Source organism: Lampetra planeri, chromosome 24 (genome assembly GCF_965212315.1).
Source record: "Lampetra planeri chromosome 24, kcLamPlan1.2.h2, whole genome shotgun sequence".
NCBI classification, from domain to species: domain Eukaryota; kingdom Metazoa; phylum Chordata; class Hyperoartia; order Petromyzontiformes; family Petromyzontidae; genus Lampetra; species Lampetra planeri.
The window spans coordinates 4,879,566-4,903,225 of record NC_136130.1 but is presented as its reverse complement, the minus strand read 5'-3'; the positions used below and the strand labels follow the sequence as shown (position 1 = coordinate 4,903,225).

Genomic DNA, 23,660 nt, shown 5'->3' with positions numbered 1-23,660 from the left:
GCACGCGTATATCTGAGACGTGGGCGTTCTCTCGTCGAGCTGTGTGTGTGTTGAGAACGCGAGAACGAAACACACGAGACTTTGTTGCATGTGTGTGTGTGCGAGCGGCCGCGGCAGCAACACGCAAGAGCATTCCCACCCCTCGTGAAATTTAAGCAAGAGTGCGCGAGTGGATTAGCGAGAGTGTGCGTGTTGTGTGCGTACGTTTTGGGCCGAGTGCCCAGCGAGGCGGCGTGTAAACATCGCCGCTGGGGAGACAAAGGCGGCCGGGTGTGGTGTAGGACACCCACTCCCTCGTGTGCCGTGCCGGTCTTCACATGTGCTCGCTAGCAGCGCTTGCCCAAAAAAGTATGTTGTGGCTGTACGGGGGATATATCTGTCTTTGTACTTTAGGGGAGTAGTGGCGAAGTGGTTAAAGCAGCGCTCTCGACGAAGCCTGGCGACCAACAACGGCGACGAATATCTGAACCGATTCTATTCTGGGCATCCCCTAGGTCAGGGGTCGGCAACCTACGGCTCCGGAGCCGCATGCGGCTCTTTACGGGCTGCTTCTTGACGATATGTACGTATGTACAGTATGTACATAGATGCATTGCGGCTCCTGAAATACTGAATTTTGTACCGAATTGGAAAGAAATGGCTCTTCTTGTTATTTTGGTTGCCGACCCCTGCCCTAGGTCGACTTAACCTTGAATGAGTACCTGATGCAGTGTGTAAATATCAACACTGCGGAGGTAAAGGCGGGTCGGGAGTGGTTCCTGCCACTCACCTCTGCGTGTGCTATGCCGGCTGAATAGGTACTCACTCACAGCACTTGTCCCAAAAGTCGCTTAGGCTATAGGGGGGACTTTTGTCTTTGTGTGTGTGAGTATATTCTCGAGATGAGTCTAGTGCAGGTGTGTTGGCCCTGTGTACCTGTGTGTGTATGCATTGTCACCTGTGCTCGCAATTACACAGTAGACAACATAACTTTTCATATACATATACAAATTAACTTATTTTTTTACAAATAGTTCGAGACGTTGACAGTTCCAATGGCATTGTGTTTTTATTGCATTCCCAATGTACATGCTTGTTTTTACATATATACGTGTATCAAATGCAATACAAATTTTAAGTCAATATATTTATCAATTTGTCGCCTTTAGGCACGAATACACAAATGACCGTGCACCCTTTTCAGATTCACGTGCACAGACTCCAGTGTGGCTTTCTTGTCGTGTAAGAACGATCAAAACCTGTGCTCCTCTTTGTCATCAATCATCAATCGTTCTTGGCTGTGGTCAATCCACTGTTGGACGGATGCCCCCCCCCCCCCAAGCCTCTCACACTCGCCACGACGCAACAAAATCCACCTTTAGCACCTGCTCACGAGCCGGCCCTCATCGCCAGCCACCTCGTCGGCGAGCGCGTTACCCCCCGGGGGACGCGCTCCATCTCCCCCCGGTCGTCACCCTTGGCCATCGGCCGTCATTTCTCCAGGCCGCGACGTCGTGCCGCCCGAGGAGGCCCGCTCTACTTTTTTCTCGACGGTTTTCAACGACGACTGCCGGCGTGCGGGGCTCGGGGCGGCCGTTGCGGGCCCTCTGGACATGCGCGCTCGGGACGGGCGGATTCTGGCTCGGCCAATGGACAAAGACGGCGGATGCGCTTCTGCGGACCGTCCGGAACGCTCTCCCTTCCCATACGAGGAACCACTGGGAGCTGTGCACTTTTACGTCATTTTTCGTTCAGTTTGTTGTCCTTCCCCCGCACATCCGTTCAGCACACTTGGCTACGTACGGCGCAAAGGAAGTTTAACATACCTCCGGCACGGCTAGTCTTGTGGCTAGTCCTTCCTCTCTTTACTCTCCATGCTCAGCCCGTTGACTTTTCTTCAAAACCCACTCTGGCCCTCACGCAACGCTTCACCGGCGGACGCTGCGCTCGTGCGCGCGAGCGCCCGGCTCTTGCGATCTCCCCGCGCTAATCATCTTGTCAAAACTTTGTCACGGTGCGTTGTTGAGACGTGGGGGGTGTGAGGGGGGCAATGACCGACGGGGGGAAGGAAGGGGGCCGTCACGCAGGGTTAGTGGCTTTCGAAGGGAGCGAACGGGACACACTTTTTGAAGTGATCTAAATCACGCCGCCGCCGACGCCACCGCCGTGTTTTCTTTTCCCCTCCTCCCCGCGGTCGCGCTGCACGGCTCTCCCGACCCCGGGGGTGCTTCCGGCGTCGCAGGCGCGCGTTCTTTCGGCCCGCGGTGTCCGACGTTCCGCTCCTCCCCCACGTGCCGGGGGGGGGGGGAGCTCTCTTTTATCTGCGGCTCGGTTTTGCGTTCCGGAAGACTCTTCCCCCCGGCACGTGGTGGTGGTGGGGGCGAGACCGTCGGGCATCGCGACGCGAACGCGCGTCGAAGGAGGTCTAAATAGCAGAGTGTGCGGCGAGCACGCTTGTGCAATCACTGGCGCGCACACAAACTGGTGACGTGCATCGCGTGTTTCGAAGCGATCTGGCCCGAGAGACGGCGGTGTATCATCGGAGCCGTGTTCACTCGCTGAAATGACAAAGAAAGGTGTTTTACAGATTGATTTCCTAGATCAATAAGAATTTGCAATCCGATGGAACGTTTACATTCGTTTTGCTCTGGCTATTTGCAAACCGAAGGAGATGATCATTGAATTAGTCAATTAAAACTTTGTTTCTTTACAGATGCCGTTATTAAACCTAGGCCCCTGTAATGTTAATAACCGTTCTCCAATAAAACGTTAAAACCACGCGATTAGAATAATAATGATCAAGTTGGTCTAAAAACCGTACATTTTGTGACGCTATTCTAATCTTCATCTGTATAATGGCAGGCTAAAGATGTAACATTCAACGTTTTGTTTGTTTTAAAGCATTGAATGTCCAGGCGTGACAAAGGTAAAATGATGACCGCGATGAAGCAAATTTCTAAACGTCGTGCAAACGTTGGTTCGCTTGTAGACGGAGGTTTTGAACGGCTTCTCGTGGTAACAATCGCTTTTTACTTTTTGACATGAACATTAAACAACGATTGACGTGTTAACCGCAACATCAGCAACTTTTATGCACACTTAAACCCCGTTTGGTTTCTTAACTGATGTGGACACAGATGAAACGTATAATTCCGCCGTGAATTATTCGAACCCAGCATTAAATTGATTTCATAAGCTGATAAAAGTCAATTCTTTGAAGCGAGCCTACCCAATAAACCGTTCAGACACACAACTGCAATAGTTCCATTGTTTATTATTCCTATCCGTAACAATAATATCAACAGGAGCAGTTGAATTTCATTTTACTAGCTTCACTCGATTGTAACAATGCCCAATGAAGTACGTACACCACTCATCCATGGTTATTATGATAATAAGAGTAATCATACTTTTTTTTTAGGAGGGTCCTACCACATTGGGTGTTTTATTTCAAGATGTTTCAGCCAATGTCAACGAGATGGACTCAATCAAGTATGGATAAGAAGTACTTCATAAACATGTCAAAGACAAAGATCCCCCCAACCCCGTATGGCCTAAACACATTTTTGCGGCAAGTGCTGTTCTTAAGTAGCAGCTGTGAAGGCGGCACGGCACACGAGGGGGTGGTGTGGCCAGCACCACGCCCGACCGCCTTTGTCTCCCGAGTGGCGATGTTTACACACCGCACCAGGTACTCATTCGGGGTTGAGTCGACCTAGGGGAGGCCCAGGACCGGTTCAGATAATCATCACTGGTGATGATAATCATTACATACACGTATACTCAGACCTAATGTAACCGGGCCACAGCGATACACATTCATGGAGACAACTTACAGTTCACACTTAACCCCGGCCAGCACGGTGAAGTATGGCCAAGCAAACCCCCATGACTCGCCAGTGAGTTGGCAAAAGGCTGCACACGTATATACACAGGACACATATGTTACATATTTATCCTAAACTAAATGAATGCAGGGAACGTACTGCAATGTGCTTAATCCAGAAACGTACATACATGGAAAAAACCCGCTATGTTTGTGATTATGTATTTAAGGGATATATGCTTCAATCATAATCAATGCCATTAGCACCGCTGTCACACTCAGAACTAAAAGTACCTGGTGCATCTTGTGAGTCACCTCCGTAAATTCAGTAAATTGTACTATTCTTTATTTAACCGGAATGAGAATACCATGGAGATCCAGTTACACCATACTGAAAAGTAAATTTGCAGTGGCCAGAAATATATTTCACGAATCTACTTTGGCTATTTGAGTTACTGTACAAGAACACTCACAGCACAGGGGAATCGGGGGGCCGTGAATTTTCGTGCACATAACGGTGCTTGGCACAGTGCGAACGGCTAAAGTTGTTTAACAATGGCCCGAAAAGTCTCACTCGCTCGACAAAACACAAACGATCGATGCGGTTCCACGTAAAGATTCCCGGAGGATTATTGCCGTCGCTCTGCGTGCTTTGGCGTTCTCTCCCGCTCTCTCTCTCCGTGCCGTTCTTACGTAAGCCGCTTTCCTACGTCGCGCGCTACCGTGCCGTGGCCGTGCGTTTTGATCGCGTGGGTTTGATGAATGATGAAGCCACGGGGCTGGTTGCGCAAGCGCCGCGTCCCTGGGCCGGCGCCTGTGCACGCGGTGGCCGTTGCGCAAAAGATAGGGCGGTGGGCCGACGGCGGCGGTGTGTTTCGGTGGGGCGCGGGTCGCGTTCACAAAGGTGCGCCCCTCATCGCCCCGCACGGCCATCCATCTCCCGCACGCTGCGGAGCCGCGCGGCGACGCGGCAAAGAGCTCCACTGTTGCGCGCCCCCGGCGAGTAAATGGCCACTTAAGAACCGGCCACTTGTAAGTGAGGCAATCGCGCGCGGCGGAGCCGCGTGTTGTAAGGAGTGCTGATGGTGATGGGGGTGGTGGCGGTGGACCGGGGGGGCGGGGGGGTAGCGGCGGCGGTGGCGGGCGTCGTGTGTCTGGTGCGATCCGCATAACGGACGGGTGTGACACACGGGGCGCGCGCGCGCAAGCGACCTCGCGCGCGTAATTGTGCAGCGCACAATCGTGTACACGTCCGTGTACAACCAGATTTTGTCCGAGCGGCCAGCGACAAATAGATGCCTTCAAACATGGGTGAAAAGGGGCAACTGAATACGTGTGGGGGGGTGCGAGCGCGTGTGCACGTACGTTGCACACGTCCAACGCGTTCGACTTGTCTTTACTGGGTGGTGAATTTCCGCGTCTGTTATGCCACATGCACACGACCAGCATGAGCACGCACACGACCAGCATGAGCACGCGCGGAGCGCACGGCCTGCACATTGGCCACACGGCACGTGCGCACGCACGAACGTAACACGAGCGTAACACGAGCATGCATGCATAATACAACGTGCATGGATTGGCAGTGAACATAGGAACGAAATGTAATTCACGTCCACTATTAGAACAACACAAGTGTGATAATGGCAAGCGTTGCTTGCGAACAATCGTGGAAACATACTTTTGTGAGCACGCAGACGTAGCGAGCCTCGCCTGTTACATCTGCGGGAATTATTTATTCGTAATATAAAACACCGAATTCGAGACGAACACAATATTTAAATAACAAAAGTGACTTGCTCTGACGTTGTCCCTCCAGTATGACCCCTGTATATTAATCTGAATTGTAATTTGTTTTTCCGGAGTAGAGTTTCTCTTTTTGGAATCGTAATGGGTCTAGCGCTTGCGCCAGTTCTGTTGCTATATATATAAAGCGAGACTATAAAAAGAAGCGTTGGCCGATCGGTTAGAAGGGGCACTCCTTCATCATAATAATAATAAAAAAAATCCACGTTTCTATCAATCTAGAGGTTTATAGATTAAAAAAATTATCTCGTAAATGTCCCTGGGTAGTTGGCGTGAATTCTGCAGAACCCCCCCCTCCTCCCATCTCGCAGTTCACAGCTGAAAGCAGAGATTTACATGAACATGTTCGTCCCTGGGATGTGATTTTTAATGAAAATTTTTTTTTTTTCGGATTTGCCACGTTTCCCAGGGCAAAAAAATGTCTTAACACGCCGTTTCGCGACGTTGCTCCAGCTTTGCGCACATTCTCTGTCTGTCGCGGTCCGGCAGGCGACACAATAGATTTCATTTGTCTCGCGTTAACCGTTGAACACGAGCGGAGACGCAAAACAGCCAGTCGCAATATTTCACGGATAAAACGAACGCGCGTTACGTTTATTTGTAATTTGAAAGAAAAAAAGAGCCGTTGGAAAGTCCGCGCCGTCGTTCCGTGCAAGCTGGCGGTTGATTAACGGCGGCGATCGGCGCCTTTCACGACCGCGTGGCTCCACGGCGGTTGTGCCGCTGCGAGGCCCCTCCGGTGCATTCTCAGGGCTTGTGCCAACGCATCAATTGGCACGACGTTCGACGTTTCGTTCCCCCCCCTCCCAACCCGTCTGGGAGCGCAGCGGTGGGGGTGGGGGTCGAAAAAACCGCCGGTCATCCGGCACGTGAAGCGAAACGTCGGACGTGGCGAGAGACGCACGGGAGCGGTATTTTCACCGCGAGGCGGGCGATCGCCCTCGCCACCCGGGCCGTGTGGGGGACCCCCCCGGTGTGTAACGACGTTAGCGGCGTGCAGTGGCACCGGACGTGCGCGTCGCGACTTTGGACGAGCGGCTGGGCACCGAGCCGCGTGGGTTACCAGGGCAGAGCCCGGGTGCTCGCACAGACTCTCGCTCTAAATATGGTTTGAGGTTTTGGCAAAACGTCGGGGACGCTTGTGGTGCGGCGCTTTTAAAACTTTCTCGAGACAGCTCACGCTGCTGTCTTTGTGTAGACCACAGTGGCTGAGCCCCCGATATTAAAAAGAGGAAGGAAAAAAGACCCCAAGTAATTGAATTCAGTAATGATGACGATAATAATAGTGGTGGGTCGGGCGGTGGTGGCGGTGGTAATGCTAATGCAAAAAGTACCACTTTGCGTTAAGCGTTGTTATGATTGTGTGTTTGCGTTGCATGTGTTTTCTGTTGCGGGTAGTGTGCGTTCTTTCTTTAAATAAAAAAAAACTCTCTGATGGGCTTAAGTCGAAGTGTTTTTTTATTTCTTTACTTGGTTAAAAAGTGTTTTTTTTTACTAATTCCTATTATTATTGTAATTCGGACAATTTGCGAAATGACTCTATGCTCGCATTTTTTACACGGCAACCCTTTTCTCTCGTTTCGGTCGTTCTCTTCTCCGCGTGAGCGCAAAGCGCAACTCGCGAATTCAGAGCCAACGCCCTTCACCTGCAACGTTGCGAAGGCTTAATAAAGTAACAGGAGCTCTTGAAGAAAGGAAAAAACACAAAGGTGGCTGAGGAGGGGCCAGGTGACGGGCCAAATACCAAAAATAAAAGACACTCACGAGGGGTATCCGATTCTACGGGCAGAGTCGTCGCACTTTTTACATTTCACGCACTGTATGGACACGTTTGGATTCGGATTGAAGGGCTACATCGGGGATTTATTTTCATTCCGCAAATGTATTGACTGCGCAAATACCAGCCCCTCCTGTTTTCACGCTCCGCAAGTCATCTTTCCATTTTTTTTACTTCTTGAACGGCGCCCGCCCGCCCGCCCGCTCGCCCTCTCTCTCTCTCGGCGATGACCGCTTCGCTCCCCAAAGCCCCTTCGCCGCTCGGCACTTAAATAATAAATTTGCGCTCGGGCGAAAAACGTTTCGCCTAACGTGAAGTAACAACGCGATACCGCCCCGGGATTTCACCGGTGCTGTGAATGGGCGGCATTCATACGGCACAGCTGTGCATAAAGTACACGTAATTAATTCACTTTCATTATGAAGACCGTTGTGAATTTTGGTTGGGGGGGTGGGGGGTTTTTTCCTCCCCCTACATATTTTTTTTCGTCACGCTTCTCGATGTAACACTCGCGCAAACTTTAGCCGACGCGAGCGGCTTTTGCGTCGTGTGCGAACGCAGCGCTGACGCTATACGTGCGACGGCGCTCAGCGACGATCTTCCCCCGGCGTCTCTGCGCGCGTTGTACAGCAGCGGCCACTTGATTCAAGCCGCGCACGCAAGCGGCGACATTCGTAAAATTTTACTCTCAGCGACAAAATAAAATAAATAGATGCTTGTTAAGCGTCCCACCTCCCACTAAAATACGCCGAACCAGAAGGGAGACTTCACTCCTGACCGCAGGCTACGCGAGTAAACGCAGCATAGCTGCCTCTTTGTCAATCTCACGAGGCGACCGACCGATCGCCCTTCTGACTGACTTTTTGGCGAAATTATTATTTTGCTGACTTGGCTGGCGTTGCTGATTCGACGGACTAAAGAGATAACTGACTCGGGTCGACTGGCAAACCGGCTGTGACGATCTTTGCACGCGAAATTAGTTTTCATTCGCGCATTTCACCAAACCGACGCCCCACCTCCGATCGGCACGGTCGGCTACGCACGGTGCGAAAGAAGTCGACTGGAGGCTTTACGCGCCTTTAGAGACGGACGGCACGAGGGGTTGTCGGCCTGCCGGAGCTTCCGCACACGCCGTCTCTGCGAGCAAAAATAAATACTTTCGGGAGCTCTCTCTCTCTCCCCGGGGTGGAGTGGCAAAACCGCCGTGCACCGCACGAAAGCCGCGGCGGCCTCGTGGTTAGCCGTGGCGGCCTCGTGGTTAGCCGTGAGTCATCGAGGGCTGACTTCGCCGAGGAATCCTTGGCCGGGGCTTACGTAAGCTTGCGACTCGACCACCCGCTCGATTGGCGGAGAGCCGCTTGCAAGCGCGGTCGGAGCCTCGGGGCGCGGTAGTGCTGGTGCACGCCACACCGCTCCCCGAGGTAGCCGGCGTTTGGACAGCCCCGGCCGCCACCATTATTCCTAAAGCCATGTTTTTTTGTGCTGCTCATTGGCATTGGCCATGATCCGCTGCTGGATGATGGCCACCCCCCACAGCCATTGCCGTCGACGCTGGGGGGATTGTTTGTTCCAGCTCAGTTTTTTTGCCTTTTTAAAGTTTTGTTTAATCTTGTTTGTTTTGCACGTTGTCGATGCTGGCATTGGTTTTGAATATTGTATTTGGTCTGCGGATACAACTCCACGACCGAGTGCTTGCTTGGACCCCCTCTGCTCTGGCATCTCGAGATGCAATGCATGGGGGAGGTGCGGTATAAATAATAATCAACGATGATGAATTAATAATAAAAACTATTCTCATGATGATTATTAGTCTTGCTTTATTTAGTTTTTTTTTGTTGCAATATAAACATCACTATGCGTGGTGCAGCCAAAACGAAGTCTTTACTGAGAATAACAACACACAAATCAGACAAACAAGAAATTAAATTTGCCGACGAAAATGTACTTAAAACATTTTCGCGCCACCTGAACAAATAAAATGTGCGTTGCGACTCGTTGGCTGCTCGTTTCGTGTAGGCCAAGCATTGACTCGTTAGCGCTTTGCAGCGTTAACGGGCGTGAGTTGTATTCGTGGGCGCGCGTACTAGCGCGTTAATTCATCGCCATCCCTACCCACTCTCGCCATCCACGCCACATTAAAATCTTATCAAATTAATAAATCGGAGGCATTCCTTTGGCACACAGCAGAGGGATTGATTCAGGCAGTTGTAGAAAGGGCTGCACCACACCTCCATCTGCACCTTTCTATACAGGAAGTCATTAATCGAACCGGTACTTTTGGATTATTATTTTTTCCTCAGTGATTTTTTTTTTCTTTTCTAAACCCAGTGCCTCTGCGAAAAAATAATCTGCACCTGTGCTCCCGGCGCATGTGTGCGTCTTTGTGCGTGCTCGCGTGTGCGCACACACACGTGTGTCCACGTGCGTTCAGAGAAACCTAAAAGTAGCCGCTTGTTCGTCGCGAGCACACTGACTTTATTGAGTCCCGCTAAATGCTCATATTTTCCGCCGAGAGCTGGGGGCGGCTGCTTACTCAGAAAAAAAATCCTGTTTACACTGTATATTTTAGCAAGGCGTAACAGCCCCGTATGAAAAAAAACCCCTTGGCCTACAGCCTTCTTACTTTACAACTTTTTTTTTCGTTTTCTTTATTTTTCTTTCAACGCATGAGATTAACATTCACAATTTTGACCCGGGTCAGGGTCTGAAACTACACTTCCACTCTCCAGGGTCGAAGATTAGGGCCCAGGCCAAATATTTGACTTACAGGATATTTGTGTATTTGTTGAACGTATGTTTGACTGAAATTTACGAGACAAATACAAAAAAATGTCTCAAAGTATTAAATTAACACTTTTCTGTGCTCATCCCAATTGACAATTGTTGGTCAGTCATGGAATATCCATATTATTGTGGCAAGAACCAGTCTCACAAAACCACACACACGCGCACACAAATTTTAGCAAAATACATATGTAATTATACAAACATTCAAAATCTTAATTAAATCGAACTACAAAAAAACATGTTTGTTCGATTGTCACTCAACAACGTTGCTTCCAGTGGCAGAGTGGGTGGGAAAGTGCTGCCCTCTACTGCCTTAATGACGTGTCCCTTGAAGGCATCTGGCAGGTAGCTCTGTAATATCCACTTCCTTGAACCGCTTTCTAACATGAAGGCTCGCACTGTTCTGCGAGATTCCAACGGATTTTCTGCCTCGTAGGCATTCCACAAACCTCATCAGATTTATCGTCGCTTGAGCAACGTGTCGAATTGTTTCAAAAGCAAAATAACAAAGTGCGTGGTTTGTGTTCTAAATGCAGGGTGTCTAATCTGCGTGTGTTTATCTCCCCTTGTTCCCCCCTCTGTGCGTGCGTGCGTGTCTGTCTTTCCCCGTCATCTATCGGCAGAAGGAGGCCAGACGGGCAGTCCGAGCCACGAGAACATGTCTGCCAGCGAAGCGGAGATCAAATCGGAAAACGGTAAAAGAGCACGCGCGAGATGAGCTTGTGATGGTGACGGTGGTGGTGTTTGTGATGGTGACGGTGGTGGTGTTTGTGATGGTGACGGTGGTGGTGTTTGTGATGGTGACGGTGGTGGTGCTTGTGATGGTGACGGTGGTGGTGCTTGTGATGGTGACGGTGGTGGTGCTTGTGATGGTGGTGGTGCTTGTGATGGTGACGGTGCTTGTGATGGTGATGGTGCTTGTGATGGTGGTGGTGTTTGTGATGGTGGTGGTGGTGGTGCTTGTGATGGTGACGGTGGTGGTGCTTGTGATGGTGACGGTGGTGGTGCTTGTGATGGTGACGGTGTTTGTGATGGTGGTGGTGTTTGTGATGGTGACGGTGGTGGTGCTTGTGATGGTGACGGTGGTGGTGCTTGTGATGGTGGTGGTGCTTGTGATGGTGACGGTGCTTGTGATGGTGATGGTGCTTGTGATGGTGGTGGTGTTTGTGATGGTGGTGGTGGTGGTGCTTGTGATGGTGACGGTGGTGGTGCTTGTGATGGTGACGGTGGTGGTGCTTGTGATGGTGACGGTGTTTGTGATGGTGGTGGTGCTTGTGATGGTGACGGTGGTGGTGTTTGTGATGGTGATGGTACTTGTGATGGTGACGGTGGTGGTGCTTGTGATGATGGTGGTGGTGCTTGTGATGGTGACGCTGGTGGTGTTTGTGATGATGGTGGTGGTGTTTGTGATGGTGACGGTGGTGGGTGGTGTAGGTGGGGGACCATAGTGCAACGCTTAGCACGCTACGCTACAAACCCGGCGACCCAAGTTCGACTCTCGCTCACGGCCATCAACACCATTGACGATTATTTGAATCGCTCCTGGGCCTTCTGTAGGTCGACTTGGCCTCAAATCCTGGTACGATGTGTAAACATCGCCACTGGGGAGACAAAGGCGGCCAGGCGTGGTGCTGGCCACCGACCCCCTCATGTGCCGTGCCGGCCTTCATAGGTGCTCACTAACAGCACTTGCCCCAACAGTCTGTTAAGGCTTTATGGGGGATCTTTGTCTTTGTGGTGTCGTTGCTGGTTAGTGGATTGTGGTGGAGGTCGCCATGGTGGAGGCTGTGGTGATGACTGTGGTGGTGGTAGTGGCTGGTGTTGTGTGGTGGATATGGCAAATGGTGATAACTGATCATGATGGTGGAAGTGTTGCAAATGGTGATGATGGTGGCGGTGATCATGGTGGTGTGAAATTAGATGTGGCGGTAGCGGTTGTTGTTCTAGTGGAGGTGATAGTGGTGCTGCTGGTGGTGGTTGTGGCGGTGGGTGGTTGGGAAGGTGGTGGTCGTGGGTGAGTGGTCATGATGATGGTGGTATCTGTGGCGGTAGTGGTGGTGGTCACGACCGTGGTGGTAAGGGAAGACGGTGATTGCAGTTGTGGTTGTTGTGGCGGTCGTGATGATGATGACGGTGGTGGCGGCGGCGGTTGTTGTTGTTTTTGTGGTTGGTGAACCAAAATCCCTCGCTCAAAAAATCCCAACGCTCATTTAGAGCCCCGTGTAAACGCGGAGTGTTTCGCGCCCATTACTCTGCGCAATCGTTTGCCGTTGGTAGCGTGTATTATTAATTAGCATTCCTCTAAAACTCTGGAGGTCATGACCGACGATAGCTGTGTACAGCAAAAAAAAAACCTTCGTTTTTTTTATTCCAGCGCCCATTACATAAGAACGACATAACGTTCATGGCCAAGTCTGGCTCCGAGCACCCACCCCTCCCCCCCCCACCCCTCCCCGAACTCGCTCTCTGGCTTTTTTTTTGCAAACGCCGCTTTTTTATTTTTTGGAGTCGGCACGTGGCCTCTACGCGAGTCGTCACCCGCGCGAGACGTCGCACCCGTTGGGCGAAGGCCGCCACCTCCACAGCGCAAACTACCGGCGCATCGTGGGCACCGGGTGGGAATGGGGCTGGCGGTACGCCCCACGGAACATGGAAATTTGAACCCCCGTGACTGCGTTCCAGAAGGAATCAAGGATTCGCCTCTTTTTTTACTCATTAATAGACCCCGCACAGAGACCCACAGACACGCACAAAGACCCACGGACATGCAGAGAGACCCACAGACACGCAGAGAGACCCACAGACACACACAGAGACCCACGGACATGCCGAGGGACCCACAGACACACACAGAGACTCACGGACACACACAGAGGCCTACAGACACAAATGAAATAACCCTATCTACCCTGACTTTTGGGCAACCCAGTATATCACGGTTGCTGTACACAGACTCAAAGGTCCAAATTTCCCAGCAGGCCAGCAACAAACAGCACTCGTGAAGTAGTAACCGATAGAGATTGAATATGTTTCTTGAATTGAGCAAGGTTATGCTCAGAACTTGGGAAAAGTGGCAATGAGAGGGAATTCCAAAGTGGGAGCAGTACGAAGGGAAGAAGCGAAATGAGAAGAGTTTTGACCTGCAGTGTGGTTGTTGAACACAGCCTGGTGGATAAGACGAAACAGTCGGGGGCACCACGGTGGCGAGATGTTAACTACCTCGCTTGGTATACAGGGAGGTTATGGGTTTTACCCTGACCCTGACGCCTTACAGATTGTTCCCGGGACAGCTGCTTTTAAGGAATGAGGGCGACGTTCCTGGGAAAGACCAGGACAACTCCTCAGCGTTAGCGCTGACGTCGGGAACGGCTCCACGTGCGGCGTTGCCGATTTGTTAATATCCGGTGGCCGTGGAATTCACATTCACAGCCGGCCCAAGGTGTCTGGACACTGACGAAAAACAATTTTTCTTTTTTACTTTTTCTTATTTTACCCGGCAAGGCTCGCGGAGCTATGTAGCTCTTTTTCAGAAGTGGCCTGGCCACAAATGACAGCTCAACGAAGTTGGCTTATCGCGTGGAAATTTACAGCAGCCAAATACTCTAAACACGCGTTTACAAATGTGGAGGGAAAAAAACCTTGCAACCACGGGGAGAGAGACACGCAAACTCCAAATATGCAGCAGGCGTCAGGGTCAGGATGGAATCCACGACCTCCTGCGTACCAAGCGAGGCGGTTAACATCTCCTAGCCACCGTGATGATGATGAGAGAGAGACACGCAAACTCCAAATATACAGCAGCAGGCATCAGGGTCGGGATGGAATCCACGACTTCCTGCGTACCAGGCAAGGCGGTTAACATCTCCTAGTCACCGTGATGATGATGAGAGAGAGACACGCAAACTCCAGATATGCAGCAGGCGTCAGGGTCGGGATGGAATCCACGACCTCCTGCGTACCAGGCGAGGCGGTTAACATCTCCTAGCCACCGTGATGATGATGAGAGAGAGACAGGCAAACTCCAGATATGCAGCAGGCATCAGGGTCGGGATGGAATCCACGACCTCCTGCGTACCAGGCGAGGCGGTTAACATCTCCTAGCCACCGTGGCACCCACTCCGGTCGCCACGGAATCCACATCCCGGTACAAATGCGGCACCGGCCGACGCAGCTGCTAGGGCCCACGCTCAGCGTTGACAACCCCAACCCCCCACCGGCCACTCCTCCCCTAATCGCCCGCCGCAGCGACGCGTTGCCGAACGGGGCCACGCCGCCGGCGAGGCACGGCCGCGTGCTCGCGAGCGAGTCATTGATTGAGGCCTGTGTCTTCGCCTGTCACCTGCAGGACACCTCAGCTTCCAAGATATCTTCGTAACCTCCGGAGTCTTCAGCGTCACAGAGCTGGTGCGGGTGTCGAGAAGTGAGTACGACGGCCGCATCCTTTTCCCGATTCGTCCGTCCGTCCGTAGTTTTGTTGGTGGAACGGCGAGTCTCAACTCGGCGCCTCTCATAGCTTGTGTGCGCGAGCAAGTCCGCGTTCAGTTTTCTGTACTTCTTTTCGTTCGTGCACGTATTTAATCGTCGTCATCATCAGCCGTGGTCTATCCACTGCTGGGTACATGCATCGTCATGACGTGGTGATGCCACAACCTCATTTCACTGTCGCACTCGAACGACTGTGATCCTGCGGGGGCCGGCATTCCCGTCACCACTCTCATGTCCGTCGCCTGCATCGTTCCCGACCGCCGACTCGGCCCGCCAACAAGTCACCACGCGACGCCACCGATTTAGCATTTGTGTCCGCGACGCACGCTTGTTTATTAATTCGAATCCTTTATTGAATGCCAGGTTAGGGCACTTGGATAACAACAACAACAGTAAAACATCGCTCGCTTGCCAGGGAGGCATTTGGAGGGGGGGAGAGACAGAAAAAAAACCCGATGTGAATCCAAGAACAAATGCAACTGGCTATGAAATGCGTGCAACATTTTAAAAATGTACGAGTAAAACCGGGCTTTGGTTGTAATCTCTGAACATAATTAACTTGCATAAGCCAGGCCGGGACATCTGCTGTCTCACATGAGGCTTGGGTGGTGCTCTATAAATGATTTGGTAATGTTGCTGCTGCTGCTGTGTGTTGGCAGTGGTGCACAAGCACAATTAACAAAAACACGCTCGACGCATTCATCGGTAACACTTGTGTGTTGGGCCTGCAACGGAAAACATACATATATATATAAACCCGTGAACGTTTTGGACAATGGCTCTTCTTCATAGCTGATGAATAGAGAGGCCAGAGAAATAGAGTGGATGATCAGGAGTGGGACCCTGCACTGAACACCGTGAGGCGTGATGGGAATTACATTGCAGTTATTTAAATCGGCATATGAATAGTTACGCTATTTAATAGCTGTTGAGTACCAGACACACCCCTTCGGTCGTGAAAGCTATCACCAAATAAACTTAATTTATGATGAAATGTTGAAAGTAAAATTGCGAAATGTTGCTGGCACAATGCATCGTCAATGTCCTCGCATCCGATCCTTTCGCGTCCACGGCCTGTTCCCCAGTCCCCAGCGAGGTCGGATGATTGTACTCTCCGTTGTGTATTAATCCTGGAATCCTCTGCCTGACCCGGATTTGAACTCGAGCCCTCTGGGCCGCACTGACCGCGAGGCGAGCGCTCTCACGATGTTTGCTCCGACAGCGCCGATCGCGAGCGGAACCGGTCCCAATTTCCCCGTGGAAATGGAGAGCCAGTCCTACTACAGCATGAGCCCCGGCGCCGCCATGAGGAGGTCTCTGCCCAGCACTTCTTCTGCCGGGTGAGTGGACCACCCCGTCATCCTCATCCTCCTCCTGCTCCACCTCATCCGCCACCCGCTCCCCTCCTCGCCCGACCTCCCTCCCCCTCATTATCATCTCCTTCCTCTCTTCATCCCTATTCCTCCTTCTTGCCCTTCTCCCCAACTGCTGCTTCCACCTTCTCCTCACTGCTCCCTCCCCCCTCCCACTCCACCATCTCCTGCTCCTCCTCCATCATCTTCAGCTTCCTCGCCCTCCATCCGCTACTCCTCCCACCTCCTTTAACACCCCCCCCCTTCGCCGACCCCCCCCATCCATTCAGCGTCACCTCGTGGCAACAAGGTTGAGGCTGCCTGAGCGGCGACCCGTGTGATGCGTCTGTCGTGTGTTCTGCCCAAGGCCCTTGCCCCCCCCACCCCCCCTCCAGTTTTACATGCGGAAAGAACGGGGGCGCCCGACATTGTTTGTGGCGACATTGTTTGGCCGTACGTCAGAGGTCGCAAACGGGTTTTGATTCCTTACCCGTACCCGGTCGCACCAGGGTCGCAAACGGGTACCCGTACCCGGCCGTACCCATACCCTACCCGTACCCGGCCAGGTACGGGTAGGGTACGGGTATCGGGTACCCGATTGCGACCTTTGGGATGAAGCCATGTTGCAGGCGCGGGTGGGTTGATTCTAGGAACTTGAATTGTGAGAAGAGTCAAGGCGTTGGGAAATGAGTGACAAACGGTGACTCACCAGTGACTCACGGCCTACCCGTACCCGGCCGCACCAGGGTCGCAAACGGCTACCCGTACCCGGCCGGGTACGGGTAGCCAGGTATCGGGTAGGGTACGGGTATCGGGTACCCGATTGCGACCTCTGCCGTACGTCTTTTTGAAGGGGGGGGGGGGGGGCAGCCCCCTCCAGCAGCCCCCCTCCAGCCCCGCTAACGCTACGGGGGCCGGTTGTAGGGCTGCCGTAGAAATTTGGTCGGCGGGTAGATTTGGTCCACTGGCTGAATTGAGTCCGTCCGTGCCCTGCTCCCACGTGTTTTTGTATTGCTTGTTGTTGTTGTGACGTTCTGACCCCGTGCCCCCTACTGGACGTCTGTGAAATAGAGCTTCATAGCTCATCGGATTCCGCCAGCATGAATACAATATTCTGATTCTGGATTGCATCTATCTGTGCAGGGTTTTGAGTGCCATTCGCTCTCTGGGTGCTCAGCTTTTCTCCCACGTCAAATCTAAACACTCATTCGTCAAATTGGCCAAAGCAACCTTAATGCAGGACCCTCCTGAGAAAGGAGTCTTGAGACCCGGCGAGGCTTTCAATTTGGAAAATGATTGGCATGAGGTTTGAGGTGGCTACAAAACCTCCGCCTTGGAGGCTTTCAGTCTCAAGTGAGGCGTGCATGTGGATTAATGAAGTGGCATGTGAAGGCAGTGACTTGATCAGTATCACCATCGCTCTCTCCATCAGGCGTGCGCATATAGTCCGTGTATCTTGCCAGGAGAACTGTTAGTTCAAGCAAGCAAGATGAGACACTGTACGTGTGTATGTTGAACTTCTTTCACACCGTACGTATCCAACCGTGCTAATCGGAGGTGCGGAGGAAGGACAACAAACGAAACACAAAAAAGCCGTTCGAAATAAATTAGTTTTCAATGTAGATTTAGTAGCGCATACCTCCTGTGGCTTCCGTAATATCGGAAAGAAAGAGCGTTCCAGGCTGCCGCAGAAGCGCGCACCTGAAAGCGATGCGGTGACCGTCATTGTTTGATGGCTAGCCTAAAGCCGCTGCTGCTACGAGGATGACCCGACACTGAATTTCGAAGTCGGTCCAGAGTTTGCTCGTAATAAACCATTGCTGCTGCTTTTGCAAACAAAATAATAAGGAAAAAAATGCTCCCAAAAGGCCGTGCGGCGGATGGGATGTGCTAACAAAAATCTAAGCATGTTTACTTACTTATTTGTTATGTGCAGACAGAGAGAGAGAGAGAGATATGGGCAGGAGGAGGAGGAGGGAGCTCCCAGGCAGGGTGCCTCATCGACGCGCATCATCTCTCCGTCCAGTCGTCCATTAGTCCACCTGCACGCCATAATCGCCCGAGACCTGGGTGGGGTGGGGGGGGGCGGCGGTGGCGGCGGCGGCGGTGGTGGTGGGGAAGAGAAAAAAACCAAAGTGCCACTGTGTTCTGTCCAATTCTCTCTTCTGCCCAATTCTGTCCCCTGCACTACTCGGTTGACCAAGTTCAAGGCACAAGCCTTGTTACACGTGGGACACAACGATGTACGTTCCAGATGCGTGCGTAATATATCTTCCACACTGACAGAACAGAGCATTTTTTTCGCCGAAGCTCATGGTCGCCTACGAAATGTCGTTCTCTTTCTGTGTTTTTCGCTGATTTTTGCATCGTTATTGATTTTTGCATCGTTATTGATTTGCTATTATTATTCCCGACTTAAAGCTTTCGTGACTGCAGGGATTCATATTCTTTGGGGCTTTCGGTAAAGTCACGTAGATAGGTTAAAAGAAAATAACAAAAAACTACGACGTTTCGATCGCAACACAAGCGGTCGTCATCAGGAAAAGGGGGTTAGCCTCTAAAGGCAAACTGTTTATAAAGGTTTAAAATGGGCGTAGCCCAAGTGTGTCAGCAGCATGGGCGGGGCAGTTAATGTAGGTGGTGGGCAGTGACCGCGACGGTGGTGGGTTTTCCACCCAAATCTTATTATTCCGTTTGATAATTTTGCTGTCGGAGCTAGGGATGAACACTGTCCTTGCCAAATTCTCAATTCGTCGCCGTTGGATGGGGACAACGGCTGTAGCACCGGGCTCAGTTGGGATATCTGGATGGGAAGTGTCCCAATAGATGAAGGCCGATAGACCCTCGGAGGTGATCAGAGCTGCAATTGGCATCGGGGGAACAGCACTCGTTCTACAAGCGATTGAGGTGGGAGTGTGGGGGGGGTGCAGTGGGCAGCTGATAAGGCAACAGATGAGCGGGGCATTGAAGAAGCGACGTGAAACTGGAACGTCTTGAGATGCTGTCGAGTGGAGGCAATGAAACAGACACGTGGAGGTGCCAGAGCGGGATCGGGAGGAGAGGAGCCTTAAGTGGAACGGTTCGGAGAAAGGGGCGAACGCTCTGGCCTGGGGATATCGTCAGCGGGGGCAGGGGGGGGGGCGCGGGAGGGTGAAGCCGCTCTCACCGAAGCTCTTGATAAGGAAGGAGAAAGAGTAGGCGAACAAGCGGGCCCCGCGACGTTCCGTCGCGACACGGGATTCGCCGGCGTAGAACGCGAGCGCCGCTCCACGGCTAGACGCGGCCTCCTTGAGGAGGATGCGAGGCCGGCCGCGGGCCCTCGCGACGACGGCGTGGCTCGCGGTCGCAAGCGGTGACGCGACGCTCCTCCCGGACGCGTGCGCGCGCAGGAGCAAGAGACACAAGTCGAGCACGTCCCTGGACGAGGACAGCCCCGAGGAAGGCTTCTACAACCGGTCGCCTGCGAGCAGCAGCCAGTCGAGCGGCTGGCACAACGACGTGGAGTCTGGTGAGTGGTTGCGTGCTCGCGTGCGTGCATGGGCGTGCGTGGGGAAGTGTGTGTCGTGGAGCGGTTGGCGCGCCGCGCTACGAACCTGGCGACCCGGGTTCCATTCCCGCTCACGGCCAACACCAGCGACGATTATCTGAACGAGTCCTGGGCCTCCCCTAAGTCGAATCGGCATCAAATTAGTACCTGGTGCGGTGTGTGTAAACATCGCCACAAGGGAGACAAAGGCGGCCGGGCGTGGTGCTGGCCTTAGTAGGTTCTCGCTAGCAGCACTTGCCCATGGTCTGTTCAAGGCTGTACGGGGAGATCTTTCCGTTTGTCAAAGGTGCCTGTGCTCGCATCAGTTTATCATTGCGGTTCTAAGTGTTGCTGACCAAATCGTCGTTTTGCAATTTTGAGTCAAGCGCTCCAACTGCGGTGCCACCTGGCCAGCTTGCTCCCTCCACACAGTCGGCGTGCTCGTCGCTGCACATTCAGCGGTTTTCCACTCCCGGGTGCTAACGCGCGCTCCAGGTGGACGCATTGACAATTGGGCCACAGTGGCAGCGTGTGGCGGCGGTGGTGGCTCTCTATGTGAGTCTGGTGGATCTCTGTGTGAGTCTATGGGTCTATGTGTGAGTGTATGGGTTTATGTGTTAGCCTATGGGTATCTGTGTGAGTCTATAGATCTCTGTGTGAAGCTCTGGGTCTCTGTGTGAGTCTATATGTATCTTCGTGAGTCTATGTGTCTCTGTGAGCCTGTGGGTCTTGCTGTGAGTCTATGGGTCTCTGTCAGAGTTTAAGGGTCTCCGCGTGACTCTATGGGTCTCTGTGAGAGTTTAAGGGTCTCCGCGTGAGTCTATGGGTCTCTGTGAGAGTTTAAGGGTCTCTGCGTGAGTCTATGGGTCTCTGTGAGAGTTTAAGGGTCTCCGCGTGAGTCTATGGGTCTCTGTGAGAGTTTAAGGGTCTCCGCGTGAGTCTATGGGTCTCTGTGAGAGTTTAAGGGTCTCTGCGTGAGTCTATGGGTCTCTGTGAGAGTTTAAGGGTCTCCGCGTGAGTCTATGGGTCTCTGTGAGAGTTTAAGGGTCTCTGCGTGAGTCTATGGGTCTCTGTGAGAGTTTAAGGGTCTCCGCGTGAGTCTATGGGTCTCTGTGAGAGTTTAAGGGTCTCTGCGTGAGTCTATGGGTCTCTGTGAGAGTTTAAGGGTCTCCGCGTGAGTCTATGGGTCTCTGTGAGAGTTTAAGGGTCTCCGCGTGAGTCTATGGGTCTCTGTGAGTCTACGAGTCGTTGCGTCTCTATGCGAGAAAGTGCTGTTGGATGAATCCACCTTTCACGTGAGGCTGGAAAACCCGAGGCAGACTCTGTTGCCTCCTCCACCTGGAGCTATGAACCGCCACTGGTGTGCAAGATAATCCAAATCCAGCATTGGACGGGTTCCAGAAACTAAATATTAACTATCCCTGCATGACTTCCTCACCAAAATCCATTATAAAAGGCAATGAATTTTCAATGGGCTGTTGCCAGGATAAAGATTCCTCCTTTTAGTTGCATAGACTGTTAATAAGAGTGTTTGTCAGCGAGCACCTATGAAGGCCTGCACAGACGCACACAAAACGATCAAGGTTAACCAAAGACAATCACAGCATCGCGCGCCTTCACATGCGCTCCTGCGGCCGTCTGGAATGTTCTTCCGATATTAGGAAGCCGCTGGAGCTCTGGAGCTCATTCACTTTTAAATCATCGAGATTGAAAACTCATTTCTTTAGAACTGCTCTTTGTGTTTAGCTCGTTGTCCTTGCCCCGCACCTCTGATTAGCGCGGTTGGCTACGTACGGTGGTGAAGAAGTTCAGCGTACACACGTAGACACAAAGGGGGGGTGGCGGTGTTTCCAATCGCTCGTCTGGCCCCGTCTGTCTCTCTAAACGCCGATGTTTTCACAGCATCAGGTTCTCTCATTCATGGCTAAGCCAACTTAGAGGAGGCCCAGGACAGGTTCTATTTGGCAACCAGTGTTAGCCATGGTTGGGAATAGGACTTGGGTCACCAGGTTCAAAGCAAAGTGGCGTAACCGCTGTGCCACCGCTCCCTCCTCCCAACAACAACAACCGCCGTTTGCCACTAAGTAGCAGCGACGTCCCCACGGAACTCGTACCAGGATAGGTGCACCTTGAAGGGGGCGGGGGTCTTTAGCAAACGCACGCACACCCCAAGCTCAGTACCACCAGGACACACCAGGGGTGCGTTACGCACGTACACATCTTGCATATGTCCATCCACACTCATGCGCGCACGTGCAAATATGTGTAGACAAAGATCCTCAGGCAGAGGAGGCGTCCTCAGGCAGTAGAAGATGCCCCCAGCGTGGGTCGCAAAGGAGAAAGGAGCAGCGCTCGCCGCGGCTATGCAGAAAGAGCAGCTTTTAAGATCATCTGTCGCTCATTGAGCCGTGAAAACCTCGACATCAACACGATGATGATGATGATGATCATCATGATGCTGTTGACGAAGACACTGCTGTTAATGATAATAATTATGCTGATATTTATGATAATGCCGATATCACTGATACACCTACTGCTGACGACGATGATGGTGACGATGATGGTGGTGACGATGATGGTGACGATGATGGTGGTGATGGTGATGATGATGGTGATAATGATGGTGATTATGATGGTGACGATGATGATGACGGTGATGATGGTGATGTTCTTGTGCATGTGGCACCTGGACAGGCGGCTCCCACCCTGCGTCCTCAGCGCTTCACTTCCCGAGTTCGCCCATCATTCAGAACCCGCCGTACCCGTTCTCGGCGCACGCCCACACGGCGATCCGCTACCACCCGCCGCACCCACCGCCCCACGACCCCCTCAAGGACTTCGTGCAGCTCGTGTGCCCCGAGGGGCAGCAGGGCAGCCACGTGGGCTTCCTCAACGTGAGTACCGACAATCTCGCCCGCTCATCGACACGATCCACCGATCGCTCGCTCACTCACTTGCTCGATCGCTCGCCTGCTCATCGACCGATCGCCCGCTCGCACACTCCCTCGATCGCTCGCCCGCTTGCCCGCTCGCCCACTCGCTCGCTCACCCAACTCACCCGCTCGCTCAATCGCTCGCCCGCTCTCAACCGTTTGCTCGTGCTCACTTGCTCACGTTCATAGAACAGGGCACTAACCAATCAATGTTCATAGGTATATGTGCATATGAAAGTGAGCACCCGGTGCGGTGTGTAAACATCACCACTAGTGAGACAAAGGCGACTGGGCGTGGTGCTTGCCACTAACCCCATAGCATAGTGTGCCGTGTGGCCTTCATAGGTGTTAGTCGCCAACAGCACTTGCCCCAACAGTCTGTTAAGGTGATACGGAGAATCTTAGTATCTTATATATCACGCGTGTATATCCAACGAACAACACAGATCACGCCGATTGGCTTGATAGACTGTTGGGGCAAATGCTGCTAGCGAGCCATCGACTACGAAGCCGGCACGGCACACGAGGTGGTAGGTTGCCAACAATAGGCCCGGCCGTCTTTGTCTCCCGAGTGGCGATGTTTGCACACCGCACTCGGTACTCATTTTAAGCTGAGTCGACCTAATGGAGGCCCAGGACGGGGTTCAGATAATCATCACTGATGTTGGCCGTGAGTGGGAATTGCACTCGGCATCGCCGGATTTGTAGTGCAGCACACTAACCGCAACACACACATATCATTTTCCATAGGGGGACATTTTCCAGGAAACTGGGTCAAAATAAATGGTATCCAGTACCGCAACGCCTCCGAAAGTGTTTTCTGCTCCGTTCTAGTAAACAACGTTCATACGCCCACACGCCCACTCACCCACCCACTCGCCCGCCCGTCCACTCACCCGCCCACTCGCCTGCCCGCCCACCCACCTGCCCACCCACCCGCTCGCTCGTCCGTCCGCTCGCTCGCTCACCCACCCACCTGCTCACCCACCCGCTCGCCTGATCACCCACCTGCTCACTCGCTCACCCACCCACCTGCTCACCCACCCACTCGCTCGCCCGTCCACTCGCGCCGTGCCCAGCGACGGTAAAGCCTTGCACTCTTTTTCGCCAGAACCAAGGGGGGTCTGGCTATGCTGATTCCCTCCGAAAGGTATAAAAACAAAACACCGGGGACCAAAACCATACC

At 52.5% G+C, this 23,660-nt stretch overlaps 1 protein-coding gene across 6 annotated transcripts in view; it reads left to right on the top strand.

Moving 5' to 3' along the window:
• The window catches only part of LOC144726672 (nuclear factor 1 A-type-like), a 201,501-nt gene that overhangs the window by 135,536 nt on the left and 42,305 nt on the right, over nt 1-23,660 (top strand). For 3 of the 6 annotated variants that reach the window (XM_078605450.1, XM_078605445.1, XM_078605448.1), the window contains exons 3-8: nt 10,799-10,870; nt 14,521-14,595; nt 15,883-16,000; nt 18,217-18,270; nt 19,402-19,520; nt 22,236-22,435. In XM_078605450.1, coding sequence (XP_078461576.1) covers nt 10,799-10,870; nt 14,521-14,595; nt 15,883-16,000; nt 18,217-18,270; nt 19,402-19,520; nt 22,236-22,435 — 638 coding nt within the window. The remainder of the gene's footprint in view (nt 1-10,798; nt 10,871-14,520; nt 14,596-15,882; nt 16,001-18,216; nt 18,271-19,401; nt 19,521-22,235; nt 22,436-23,660) is intronic. The other 3 variants (XM_078605446.1, XM_078605447.1, XM_078605449.1) reach the window with 3 other exon arrangements.